Consider the following 14,526-nt stretch of genomic DNA (forward strand, 5'->3'; position numbering starts at 1 on the left):
AATTGTTTTGTTTTGTTTTGTTTTGTTTTGTTTTGTTTTATTTTATTTTATTTTATTTTATTTTATTTTATTTTATTTTATTTTATTTTATTTTATTTTAGGGAGGGAGCAAGCATGCGCATGCTTTTGCAGGAGGGACAGATGGAGAGGAAGAGAGAAACTTAAGCAGGCCCCATACCCAGCAAGGAGCCCAGAGAGGATCCCAGCTCGGGGTTGGATCTCACAACTGTGAGATCATGACCTGAGCTGAAATCAAGAATCAGTTGCTTAACTGACTGAGCCACTCAAGCATACCCCCCTACCCACCATTTTTGTTTTTGTTTTTGTTTTTGTTTTTGTTTTTGTTTTTGTTTTTGTTTTTTGAGAGAGAGAGAGAGAGAGAGAGAGAGAGAGAAAGGAAGCAGGGGAGAGGGGCAGAGGGAGAGAGAGAGAGGATTGAATTATTTCTAAATGCTTCTGAGATAAAACTTCCTGAGTTTGAGTTTTGGCTCACTACTTAGTAGCTCTGTGACCTTGGGCAAGCTCCTTAATCTATGTAAGGTTCAGTATCCTTCTCTTTAAAATGGGGATTACAGGGGCGCCTGGGTGGCGCAGTCGGTTAAGCGTCCGACTTCAACCAGGTCACGATCTCGCGGTCCGGGAGTTCGAGCCCCGCGTCAGGCTCTGGGCTGATGGCTCAGAGCCTGGAGCCTGTTTCTGATTCTGTGTCTCCCTCTCTCTCTGCCCCTCCCCCGTTCATGCTCTGTCTCTCTCTGTCCCAAAAATAAATAAACGTTGAAAAAAAAAAAAATTTAAAATGGGGGTTACAATAATACTTACCAAGCAGAGTTATTGTGACAGTTAAGTGGAGTAATGCATATAAAGCACACACATAATACCAATATATATTAAGCTCTCAATAATAGCAATTATTACTAAAATATTTTTAAAACTACTGAGTAATTTCATGGGTATTTGTATATATATTTCAAACCTTATCAAATTATGTATTTTAAAACCTGTATGGTTTATTGTAGGTCACTTATACCTCAATAAAGCAATACTCAATGATGTGTGTGTATATCTTCTTTGTACTACAATGATTGTATTCTATGCTGCTGCCTTGTCAGGATGGTGGCTCAGTCAGTTAAGCATCCAACTCTTGATTTCGGCTCAGGTCATGATCTCATGGGTTTGTGAGATCAAGCCCCAAGTTGGGCTCTATGCTGACAGCGTGGAACCTGCTTGGGATTCTTCTCTCTCCCTTTCTCTGCCCCTCACCTGCTTGTATGCACATGCTCACTCACTCGCTCTCTCAAAATAAATAAATATTTAATAATAAAACCTAAGTATTGTAAAACTATAGCTTTACTATTTGTATCTTTTAAAAATTAGTTTGTAAAATACAATGCTCTTGTGTTTAAAATTTTTTTCTTTTATTAATATTTTTTAAATACAAGAGCATTGTATTTTACAAACTAATTTTTAAAAGATATAAATAGTAAAGCTATAGTTTTATAGTACTTAGGTTTTATTATTAAGTGTGTCACATTCAGGACAAGGATCCTTCAGGTGATTGAACTGAATGTTCTTAGTGATGTATTAAGATGACAGTTCATAAGAGCTGGAAAGGGTCTGAGAGGTCTTTCATGTGGGTTGCTCTCATATTTTACAAAAGAGAATATTAAGGCCCCTGATGACTAGCCCTAAGTCCCATAACTTGGTCTCCAATTCAGAACTCTTAAAATGTCTTAGTCTCAGTGATTTAACAGTGAGGAAAAAAGACAAGCTGCAATGTGGGGGAGAGGGCTAAAAGTTAGCTACAGAATAAAAAATACTTTGAAGAACTAATTCATATTTTTAAAGAAAGTGTTATTTAAGAAGGGCCCTATAAACATTCTGACAACTAAGCTTAAAATAATAGTACTGTGTCAATGGCTTGTTAGAGGTGGCCTGTGATCAATTATGATGGTTTATATGAGTTGTCATTTGCACATTGCCCTAATATTTCATTTTAATTTGTTTATGAGGAAACACTATATGCTTTCTTAATTATGTAAGGGGAAACATTGAGAAGATTCTAAAACTTCACAAAAGAAAGCACTTTGAGAGTTTCTCAGTTGTTTCAAATAATTGCCATTATTTATGAAAATTAGTTTTATCTGTATACCTTGCATAATTTACAACCTTTTAGTCTCAGGATCCTTCTGTACTCGTTAAAAATCATCAAAGACCCCAAAGAGCTTTTGTCTACAAGGATTATATCTAATAACATTTGCCATATTCAAAATTAATATTGAGAAAAATTAAGTTTTTTTTTTTTTTTGCTTATTTATAAGTTTATTTTGAGAGAGAGAGAGAGAGAGGTGGGGAGGGGCAGAGAGAAGGGGAGAGAGAATCCCAAGGAGGCTCCCTCTGTGCTGTCAGCACAGAGCCCGAGGTGGGGCCTGAACTCAAGAATCACGAGATCATGACCTGAGCTGAAACCAAGAGTCGGACACTTAACCGACTGAGCCACCCAAGTGTCCCAAGAAAAAATTAAATGTTTACTTAAGATAATAATAAGTCCATTACACGTTGATATCAATAACACCTTTTAATTAAAAGTAATTGTATTTTACAAAAAATAAAATTAGTGAGTGATGTGTTACGCTTTTACAAATCTCCTTAATGTCTGGCTTAATAGAAGACAAGTAGTTTCTCGTATCTTTTGCATTCACCTGTTGTGAATATATCATTTTGGTGGAAGTATAGGAAGAAAATCCAAGCCTACATCCTGGCTCCTCCTGGAGAAAGAAGGAGTATTTTAATAGTCTTTTCAGATAATTGTGAATATTCTTCTCTGATACTAGATCGGAACTCAATAAGTGATAGCTAAATGTTAGTTTTAAAAGATTATTTTTAATGTTTATTTTTGACAGAGAAGGCGAGAGCATGAGCAGGAGAGGGGGCAGAGAGAAAGGGAGACAGATGATCAGAAGCAGGCTCTACACTGACAGCAGAGAGCTTGATGTGGGGTTCAAACTCACAAACTGAGAGATCATGACCTGAGCTGAAGTCAGACACTTAACCGACTGAGACACCCAGGTGCCCCTCTAAATGTTAGTTTTGATAAGGAATCTACAGCTATTTAAATATACATTTTGTAACTTTGTTACAGTAAGATCCATTGATCTGTCTTGCACTTTAAATAGATCCTTTTCCAGTGCATAATTTTATAATATCATGCATTCATTGTTCATCCAGAGAGTATCGGTCCTCTGAGTTATGCAGATTTTCTAATGTTGACATATTCCATTATTTGATATAAAAAAAAATGATCACCTGTTAATATCACTACCAATCTCATTGGAAAAGTCTTTAAGGGAGCACATGGCTGGCCCGGTCGGTGGATCATGCGACTCTTAATCTCAAGGTTGTGAGTTTGAGCCCCACTGTGGGTGTCGAGATTACTTAAAAATAAAATCTTATTTTAAAAAAAGAAAGAAAGAAAAGAAAGTTTTTAAGCTTTAGGAAGCTGTTGAGCTCATGGTGGCTAATACGTTTTTCAAAATTTTAATTTTTATTTGAAAACTCAAATTTTTTCATGGGTAACTGATAACTCTCAGACCTGTTCCTTGAAGTAACAGGCTTGCTTCATTCGTTTTTGAAGAAAATTCTGTCAGACACCTAAATCCAAATAGCCATTGTTTGTGTGCCAGTCATTTAAGTAATAACAGTGTTCCATTGAAAAAATTGTTGGTTCAGCACACAAGGCAAACAATTACACAAGTGCTTTTTCCTCAGCAAAACCATCATACTTTGCCATATGCAGCAGGAGTGCTTTTTGCAGACTTCCCATTTGTTCACACAGAGAGTTTTAAAAGAGGTGTATGTACTCAAGAGTCATGTTTAATAAAAGTAGTATTTTTTACTGATTCAGCAGGGACATTCTTTACTGGACATTTTTATAGTGAGTACATGGCACTGGAGACTTTCACACAGTTTGGTGTCACTCCCTTGATTTGTGCTAAGGTACCGGCAGTTTTGCCCACCATTGTTTTTTCATTGTCAGTGTAAAAACACATTGGAAGAGTCAAATACCATCTAAGTGTTATTATGAAAATTATTTTGATGTTGTGGACCCCCTAAAAGGATCTCAAGAACCCTGTCTATAAACTGCATTTTGAGAATCATTGGCATAGTTAATATGTTCCTAAGAAAATACTAAATCTTAAGAGTATTCACTAACTGATGGAATACCTACTATGTGGCAAATCTATTTTCCTTTAAACCATCTTACAGAAAGCCTGTTAGGAAAGGTAATATTATCCATTGTTGTAGAAGAAACTGAGGTTTGAGATATGAAATATTGATTGGAGTAAATAATAGAATAATAACTACCAGACGTGAATTTGAACTCCAGACACTCAGACTTTAGAAGTCTTGCTTTCAAGAAAATCAGAAAATAAGCCACAAACTGGTAGAAAGTATCTACAAAAGTTACGTCTAATAAAGGGTTTTTATCTAAAATACAAGAAACTCTTAAAACTCAACAAGAAAATGAACAACCCAATTAAAAAGTGAGCCAAAGACCTTAATAGACATCTTACCAAAGAAGATATACAGATGGCAAATAAGCATATGAAAAGATGCTCCACATCATATGTCATCAGAGAAATGCAAATTAAAAAACACCTATTAAATGACCAAAATCCAGACCACTGACAACAGCAAATGCTGGTGAGGATGTGAAGCAATAGGAACTCTCATTCGCTGTTGTTAGGGATGCAAAATGTTACAGCCACTTTGGAATATGGTTTAGCAGTTTCTTAGAAAACTAAACATACTCTTACCATGTGATCTAGCAACTGAGTTTCTTGGCATTTACCTAGAGGGGTTGAAAACTTAGCTTCACACAAAAACCTACTCACAGATGTTGATAGCAGCTTTATTCATAATTGCCATAATCTGGAAGCAGCCAAGACATCTTTTAGTAGGTGAATGGCTAAACAAACTGGTTCACCCAGACAATAGAATATCATTCAATACTAAAAGGAAATGAGATTTTAAACCATGAAAAGACATGGATGAACTTTAAAATGCATATTACTAATTGAAAGAGACCAATTTGGAATGACATTCTGGAAAAGGCAAAACTATGGTGACAGGAAAAAGATTGGTGGTTGCCAGGTGTGGTGAGGGGAAATAGAGATGAATAGTCAGAGCACAGAGGATTTTTAAGGTAGTGAAAATACTGTGTATGATATTATAATGATGCATAAATACCATTATATCTTTTTCCAAACATATAAAATGTACAACACAAAGAGTGAACCCTAATGCAAACTCTGGACTTAGAGTAATTACGATGTGTCAGTATAGGTTTATCGTTGGTAAAAAAAAAACCCATTCTGGTAAATGATGTTGATGATGGGAGAGACTATGCCTATTGGGGGCATATGGTAGGGGGTATTGGAGAAACCTCTGTACTTTCTTCTCAATTTTGTTGTAAACCTACAATTACTCTTTAAAAAAAATAAAGTCTTTATATGTAAATAAATATACATATAACTCTCATGCCATTCAACAAATAACCCATTTTATGTATATAATAGTTTGATTTAATTAAATCCATGACCCATTTAATGTATATAATAGCCAGTGAGATTTTTAGGCATGAAATTCTTTTACCCCAACCTATCCCTAAGCATTCAGAAGATTATACCCTCAGATGTGTTGTATTTATTTAAAGGTATAGAATTAAATAATAAAGGGATTTTGACTTGATTTCTTTTTGAATTTGTGAGCTTATTTTGAATCTCTGAATCTGTGATGATGGGAAGTCAGAGAATTACAGTCTAACATGGCCAGAAAAAAAAAAAAAAACCTGAATAAAGCCTTGAAATAGATTTTGCAAATGAGTCACAGTCCTTCATTATATTAGGGTAAAGCAGTCTTGTGATTGAGAGATTACCATTTTTTATAGGTTAATTAACTAATATGATGTATGCAAATCTAAATTTTTTAAGGCAACCCTCTGCAACTATAAAATCAAGCAAACCTGCAGTCCTAATCCTTTTTTCCAATTTTTTGCAAAATAAATGCCCCAACGATAATAGTATCGATCCTTTATAATTATATAACCATTTGGTTTCACATACATTATCTCATTGGATCTTCATATCAACTCTGTGAGGGAGAACAGATTGTATTACCCTATTTTTGTATTTAAGGACAGGTTTATTAACCCATTCTCTTTCTAAGAAAACTGAAATACAGAAATTCTAAATGATTTTCCCATAGTCATTGGGCAGTTGAATGATTTAGCCAGTCGAGAATCTCAGCCTTCTGACTACACATCTTTTATATAAATTTAGGTTATGAGTCCCAGCAAACATTTACTTTAGCCCTAAATTTTTGAAATCACTCTCTGAGTAACCATTGTCCCTTCCAAGGGGTTGCTAGCCCTACAGAAACTGCCTGGAGGAGATATAGCCCCATCTTTACTCACTTTTATTTCCTTTTTTTTGTGCCTATTCTTATATGCATCTTTTGTCTCTCCACCTGGTATATATGTTCCCTTAGGACAGACTTACACTGGGCACATAGTAACTCAGAAATTCCTGACCCTGTAATTTCCTCAGTGGATTGTGATTGGTGTCTGAAATAAGAGTGATGCAGAGGCCCACTTGGTCAGCTGTAGGCTAAGGAGAAAGTGCTGGCCACTCCTCTTCAGGAATTACTAGTAGCTATGGGAAAGGTTAATGTTAATAACTATAGACACCAGCCCATTGAGGAGCCAGCCCATTTGTAGTACTATGTACTTTTAACGAGTACTTTCCTCCAACTTCTAAAATATGTCCTCTTATAACTTACACATGATTAGGCTGCTATGCAAAGGTAGTCACAGTAGTATCTAATCACCATTTCTCTCTCCAGGTCCTAAAAATAATGATCATTGGACTGATAATAGGTCTTCTGCCTAGTCCATATACTTTCAAAATCAGCTTTTACTTACCTTAATTTAACCCTTTCAAAAGTCCATTGACGTAGTTAAGTCAGGGATTACTTACCTCAATAAATGGAAAACTCTGGCTTAGAATAGAGACTTTCACAAGTTCAGGAGGCTGGGAAGTACTTGACTCAAGATTTTTCTGGCTCCTGGTCCAAATTTCTTTCCATTATGCTACACTGCTTCTAATTGTCAGTGACATTTACCATCATTATTGTTTCATTACCAGAGGATTTCAGGATGGGGGAGGAGAACTTTTTTTAAATGAAAACTATTGTGAAAGTTAATGTGACTTAAATTTAGCCTGTGCTTCTTATCCAAATTAGCTTTGCTTTTCTTGGTACTGAAATAAAATAAATTGAGTTAATTATGATAAATGATGAATAGAATGACAGGAAGGATGCAGTTTGCTTTCTGTAATTATTATTAATCAGGTTTTCTAGCATTTGTAAGGTACAGGGCCAGAATATATAAATGCCAAAACAAACTAACAAAAATCTCTAACCATGGGGCACCTGGCTGCCTCAGTTGGGAGAGCATGGGATTCTTGATTGTAAAGTCGTGAGTTCGAGACCCACGTTGGCCATAGAGTTACTTTAAAAATAAGTAAAATGAAATGGCTAAAGTGGCAAAGGTTAGGTGTACTTTACTCCAATAAAAAAAAATAATTTAAAAAAACCTCTAACCAGACTAAAGGAAAAATAATAATCAAATACAAATGATTTTTATCAGTATAATATATATGACAGCACATACCTCACATGATTGAAAATACCTGTATAGTTATGTGACATTTGTAGTTTTCATTCCAGTACTTGTCTTCAGATAATTAGCTTATTTGTAACACATGTTTGAATTGTACTCATGACCAACCCACTATTGTGTCTTTGGTTGGTTTTTATGAATTTACAGATATTTAGGTTTCCTCAGATACCAGTTTAATTCACACCTCCCAAAAAGTTACCAATGGATGTTTTCAGTGTGCTAATGGAGACCCTATGTTATTTCTAATAATAATGAAAGAAACTTTTTATCATCATTATATTAAATACACCAATGTGTCATTTCATGAACATTAGAGAAAACACCCTCTTTTGGCTATTTAATATTGTTTTAATTCTATGTAGACAAAAATGACATGTACTCATATTTGCTCACATTTTCCCAAATTTAATTTAAACCTCAAATTAATTATTTAATATCTGACCCACTAAAAACTTCAATAGAAGTAAATATATGTGGCTTTAATTATGTTGGCTAAACTAGGCAGATTCTTTGGGTAACATCTTGGATCATAATGGTAATAAAAATTAACTGAATGTTTGTGTGCCAGGTACTGTGCTAGGTGCTTTACATATATTATAGATTCATAAGCTATAATAATTTGATATTGTGGATTAATATGATTAAATAATAAATGACATTGTTACTGTCTGTGGAAATTTTTCTTTTTAGTGCCTTCAACAAACACTATTCCAAGTACCCTCCAAAAAAGATTTATAGAGCACTCCCCTGGGAATTAGTAAACTGAAGTATTATTCTATTTGGAAAAGTAACAGACATACTAGTACTGGGTGGTGATGTGGAGGTTATATATGATTAGCTTTATTTTAGACTTATTACAGTTTCCTGGAGCACCAGTCTATTGTCTTATGAAAAATAGCCTTGACTAAAAATAAACTATTGGTACTGCATCAAAATAAAAAGCTTCTGCACAGCAAAGGAAATAATCCACAAAATTAAGAGGCAACATATTGACTGGGAGAAGATATTTGCAAATGACATATCTGATAAAGCATTACTATACAAAATATATAAAGAACTTAATACAACTCACACCCCCAAAACAAATAATCCAATAAAAAAATGGGTAAAAGACATGAACAGACATTTCTCCAAAGAAGACATACAGATGGCCAACAGACACATGAAAAGATGCTCAAAAGATCACTCATCATCAGACAAATACAAATGGAAACCACAATGAGATACCACCTCACACCTGTCAGAATGGCTAAAATCAAAAACACAAGAAACAACAAGTGTTGGCAAGGATGTAGAGAAAAGGGAACTCCCTTGCATTGTTCGTGGACATGCAAACTGGTACAGCCACTGTGGAAAACAGTATAGAGATTCCTCAAAAAGTTAAAAATAGAACTACCCTATGATCCGGCAATCACACTACTGGGTATTTACCCAAAGAATACAGAAGTACTAATTCAAATGGATACATGCACCCCCAATGTTTACAGGAGTATTATTTACAATAGCCAAGTTATGGAAGCAGCCTGTGTCCATCTGTCAATGAATGGATAAAGAAGAGGTGAGATATATTTTATATATATATAATGTATATATTATATATACACGTGTACATATATATAGTATGTATATTATGCATACGATGTGTATATATATTATATACATTGTATATAGATTATATATATGCACATTGTATATAGATCATATATACATTGTATATAGATTATATATATATATATACACACTCACATATATATGTGTGTATATAGACATATATATAAATATTATTCAGCCCTATAAAAGAATGAAACCTATTAACATTTGCAGCAATGTGAATGGATCTACAGAGTATAATGCTAAGCAAAATAGTCAGAGAAAGACAAATACCATATGATTCACTCATATGTGGAATTTAAACAAAACAAATGAGCAAAGGGAAAAAAGAGAGCAACAAACCAAGAAACATACTCCTAACTATAAAGAACAAACTGATGGTTACCAAAGGGAAGGTATATGGGCAAATGGGTGAAATACATGATGAGGATTAAAGAGTGATCACATTTACACTTTACACTTTACACTTTACACTTTACACTTACTGTGATGAGCACTGGGTGATGTGTGGAATTGTTGAATCAATATATTTACACCTGAAACTAATGTAACACTGTATATGTTAACTCTGCTGGAATTAAAATAAAAACTTAAGGCTGCCAATACCATTGGCAACTGAGTCGGTGCTGCATCTTTTGTACTGATTGCTCCCTGGGCATTGAGAACAGCCAGGCATCATGTCACCTTGTGGGTGGTGTGGAGGAGAAAACCAAGGTATATGTTGGTAGTCTGGGAACCAGTGTCAGCAGAGGAGAGTTAGAAAGGGCTTTTGGTTATTACAGTATCTTAAGAACTGTGTGGATTATGAGAAATCCTCCAAGATTTACCTTTGTGGAATTTGAAGATCCTAGATATGCAGAAGATGCAATGCGAGGCCTGGGCAGGGAGGTGATTTGTGGTTCCCAAGTGAGAGTTGAATTATCAACAAATATGCCTCAGAGCTCTGATTTTGATAGACCAACCACCTGGGATTCCTTTGATCCCAATGATAGATGCTATGAATGTGGCAAAAAGGGACATTATGCTTATGAATGTCATCTTGACAGCTGGTGGAGGAGAAGCAGGTCACAGTCTAGATCACATTTAATTAGATCCAGAGGTAGATGATACTCTTGTTCACATAGCAGGAGCAGGGAAAGGAGGTCAAGATCACCATCTCCTCAGCGATCAAGATCTGTGTTTCTCTGTAGATCGAGATCAGCTTCACACAGAGGTCTACGTCTGGTTCCATAAAAACATCAAGGTCAAGATCAAGAATCAGTTCTGGGGGCACCTGGGTGGCGCAGTCAGTTAAGCGTCCGACTTCAGCCAGGTCACGATCTCACGGTCCGTGAGTTCGAGCCCTGCGTCAGGCTCTGGGCTGACGGCTCAGAGCCTGGAGCCTGTTTCCGATTCTGTGTCTCCCTCTCTCTCTGCCCCTCCCCCGTTCATGCTCTGTCTCTCTCTGTCCCAAAAATAAATAAACGTTGAAAAAAAAAATTAAAAAAAAAAAAAAAAAGAATCAGTTCTGTTTCACTATCAAGAATCAGCCAAAGTCCAGATCTCCATTTCCAAAAGAAGCCACTCCCCATCAGGAAGTACACAAAGAAGTGCAAGTCCTGAAAAGGTGGACTGAAGTTCTCAAGTTCACCTTTTAGGGAAGGGTCATTTTGTTTACATTATTATAAGGGATTTGTGATGTCTATAAAGCGTAACCTAGGAAGGGTATTTCAGTTATCTGATCAAAATGGATTTGGGTTATTACTCTATAAATTCACAGCAGTAGGATAATATAAATTTTTGTTGAATGTATTAACATCCTGTGGTCTGAAAATATGGGTTTTAATCTGGTACATTTTAATTTTTTTTTTCAACGTTTATTTATTTTTGGGACAGTGAGAGACAGAGCATGAACGGGGGAGGGGCAGAGAGAGAGGGAGACACAGAATCGGAAACAGGCTCCAGGCTCTGAGCCATCAGCCCAGAGCCTGACGTGGGGCTCGAACTCACGGACCGCGAGATCGTGACCTGGCTGAAGTCGGACGCTTAACCGACTGCGCCACCCAGGCGCCCCAATCTGGTACATTTTAATAAAATGTTTCTAACTAGAAAAAATAAAAAGAAAATATAATAAAAGAAAAAAAATAAATAGAGTAAAGGAAAAAAAAGAAACCAACCCTGCCAACCAACATCTTGATCTCAGACTTTCAACCTCCAGGACTGTGAGAAAATAGATTTATGTTGTTTAAGCCAACAAAAAAGAGGCCTGGACTATTGTAACATCCCATATATGGAAAAATTTCAAATTTTCAAAGCCTTCCTGGTAATATAATGCATGGGCTACTAGAGTGAGCTTTCTAGTCTAACTTCAAAAATAATAGAAAATATCAAAAGTAAAGTCCTTTTGTGAAACATGGCCTCATTTTGTTTACAAATGATGGATTCTTCTTTTTACAGATGTGTCTTGCTGAATCAGGGCTATCTTATCCCTGCCATCGACTTACAGTGGGGAGAAGATCTTCACCTGCGCAGACCCGGGAGCAGTCCGAAGAGGTAAGCCTGTTTGCCAGCTTTTCAGTGAATAGGAGGCCTGTCTTTCACCTACCTGCCCACTTCCTATTCTTTTTTATCTGCCACACAAATGAATAGATAAAGTTAATGTAGCGTGAATAAAGTCTCAGTAAATTCTTGAAGACAGAAACTTTTCATGCGAGTTTATTGCTAATGTGCTCCTTCTTGGTGTATAAGTTTCATGTTTCAACAGACAGAATTCAGGTGAATTGGTTGAAATGAATTTTACTTAGAATTGACAGGTTGACTAAAGGATTTTCTTTGCTGCTAACTATATAGTAGAATACAGTTATTAGGACTGATCCTGAAGGTCCTTTAACTCCTGGAGTTGGAGCACTTTCTATGAGCCAGATGTTGTGCTTAATACTAGGTAACAAAGGTGAATAACACTGTTTCTATACCAAGGTGCTCAGAGTGAAACATGGTAAATTAGCAAATTAATAATAATGGCATAATGTAATAAAAGCAGTGATAGCATATAGGGTGTTATAAAAAGAGAAGAGGGGCAGATAAGATTCAGCGTGTTTGTGTATGGGATGTGTGTCTTTATGGGTCTGAACAGTGTTAAAAGGCAATATCTTTTCCATGGTTACAAATAGCACTTTGTGTCCAGCTATGACTTTGGATACAAGGGAATGGGGAAAGATAGATTGTACATGACAGTTTGGCTGTTTAAAAAGTTTTTATTGAGCTCCCACTATGTGCTAAGAAAAATCATCACCATGACTTAAAAAAGTGTATTGATAGAGGTCATAGCTAAATAATACAAAAAAAATGTTACTTATTTCAGTGTTTCAGGCTAACATATGATCCAAGTATTCAACAGATGGACTAGTCCAGTCAAACCTTTTTCCATTTACATTCTATACAAAATATAGTTGCAAATTTTTATTTAAACTGACTATATATTTTGAATACTTATTGTGGAAGCTCCCACAGGACCTTTCCAGCCATCTTCTGAATATGTATTTATATCACTTAAATATGTGAAAGAGAAATTATATTCTAGTCCCTGCTCATCCTGTGAAAATGATAATTTGCCGCTCTGGTTTTTAACATTTTTTAGAAATCCACAAGAAAGAAAGGGTTTTCCTCTGCTACAAATACTACTGCACTGTTTTCTTGGGCCTCTAAAAATGTTAATTTCCTTTAAAGAGCCCACACTATTTTATTCAGCATTTTATCTCCCTAATCCTCATGAAAGAAAACATAATATTGAGTTTCACTGTTTGGCAGAAATTGCCAGAAATAATTTATTGAAATATTTCTTTCTTGAGGTGCCTGGGTGATTCAGTCAGTTAAGCGTCCAACTCTTGATTTCAGCTCAGTTTGTGCATTCAAGCCCCACATCAGGCTCTGTGCTGACAGTGTGTAGCCTGCTTGGGATTCTCTGTCTGCCCCTCTTCCTCTTGTGCTTTCTGTCTCTCTTTCAAAAATAAATAAATAAACATTTTTAAAAAAGAAATATTTCTTTCTAGTGCTTGAGTATGTTTTTAGTGCTAAAGCAGGTTATGCTCCAACTCTTTAATGAATAAATCCACTACATTAAAATGTGACCAATTAGCTCCACCCCATTATTCTGTGCTCTGAAAGGTGACAGATAACCTGTTTCACTTCATTTTATTTCCTTCTCTCACTCTCACAAATATGTGTTATTTGGCCAGACCCTTCAGCAAAAAAGAAGTCAGTGCCATATAGTAAAAGGAGTGTTGATGAGGCTGGCACACTCTAGGTTAGAGAAGAAGTAGAGTGGAGTTAGGAGGCTTTGCTAAACTAAAGAGTCACAGTCTTGGGAGTATCTAAAAATGTGATGATTTGGGATGAAACTATTACTTTTCCTTCTCTGGCTAATTGTAAATATCACCCTTTCAGGTGGCTGGTGAGAAACGGACGGACAAATGTGACTTGGGCTTTTATGCTGTCCTAGAATTATACAACTGAAAGGGATTTTTTAATTTGATTTCCAGTCTTCTCTCCATTCATCCCTCATTCATTTAAACATTTATTTAATGTCTTCTAGGTGCTAAACATTAGGACCATAGTCTGTATGCTGAAAGAGCTCACTCAGAATATACCTTCAAAATATACCTGTGTTTTATCTCCAGTAACAAAATTCTGTTTCATGAGGCAAACCAGTTCCATTGTTGAGCAACTCTGTCTGTTGATATCTTCCTTATATTAAACTGGAACCTGTGTCCCTGCAGCCTCCATCCAGTGGTTCTGCTTCTTTTTTTTTATGGTTTTAACCCTTTTCCTAAATGATTTCATGTTTCAGGACAATTACCATTTTTCTATTGACTGTCTTAAGCCTGGAGTTAGGAAGCAGATACTTGAGATCAGTAGTTAAATTTAAGTTTTGAATATTATGGATTATAGTTATTTGTCCTCTAGCTGGGGGAATTTTGTTTCTCATATCCTCCTTCTGGTCCTATACCTATATTTTTTTATGATTATTCACCATTTTAATTTCCTTCCCAGCCTTCCCTGCCCCTGACCACCTTTTAATGATCTTTCCATACCTCTGGGTACCTAGCTAAATATCTTCCTCTCCATGGGGCGCCTGGGTGGCGCAGTCGGTTAAGCGTCCGACTTCAGCCAGGTCACGATCTCGCGGTCCGGCAGTTCGA

At 36.0% G+C, this 14,526-nt stretch overlaps 1 protein-coding gene across 3 annotated transcripts in view; it reads left to right on the forward strand.

The window, feature by feature from the left end:
• Positions 1 to 14,526, forward strand: part of FAF1 (Fas associated factor 1) — a 520,107-nt gene that overhangs the window by 337,616 nt on the left and 167,965 nt on the right. For all 3 annotated transcript variants that reach the window (XM_047085885.1, XM_047085886.1, XM_047085887.1), the window contains one exon: positions 11,786 to 11,881. In XM_047085885.1, the coding sequence (XP_046941841.1) occupies positions 11,786 to 11,881 (96 nt within the window). The remainder of the gene's footprint in view (positions 1 to 11,785; positions 11,882 to 14,526) is intronic.

Source organism: Lynx rufus, unplaced genomic scaffold, assembly GCF_022079265.1.
Source record: "Lynx rufus isolate CCGP_SWC_20201006 ecotype Redwood Valley unplaced genomic scaffold, mLynRuf1.p SCAF_2, whole genome shotgun sequence".
Classification (NCBI taxonomy): Eukaryota; Metazoa; Chordata; class Mammalia; order Carnivora; family Felidae; genus Lynx; species Lynx rufus.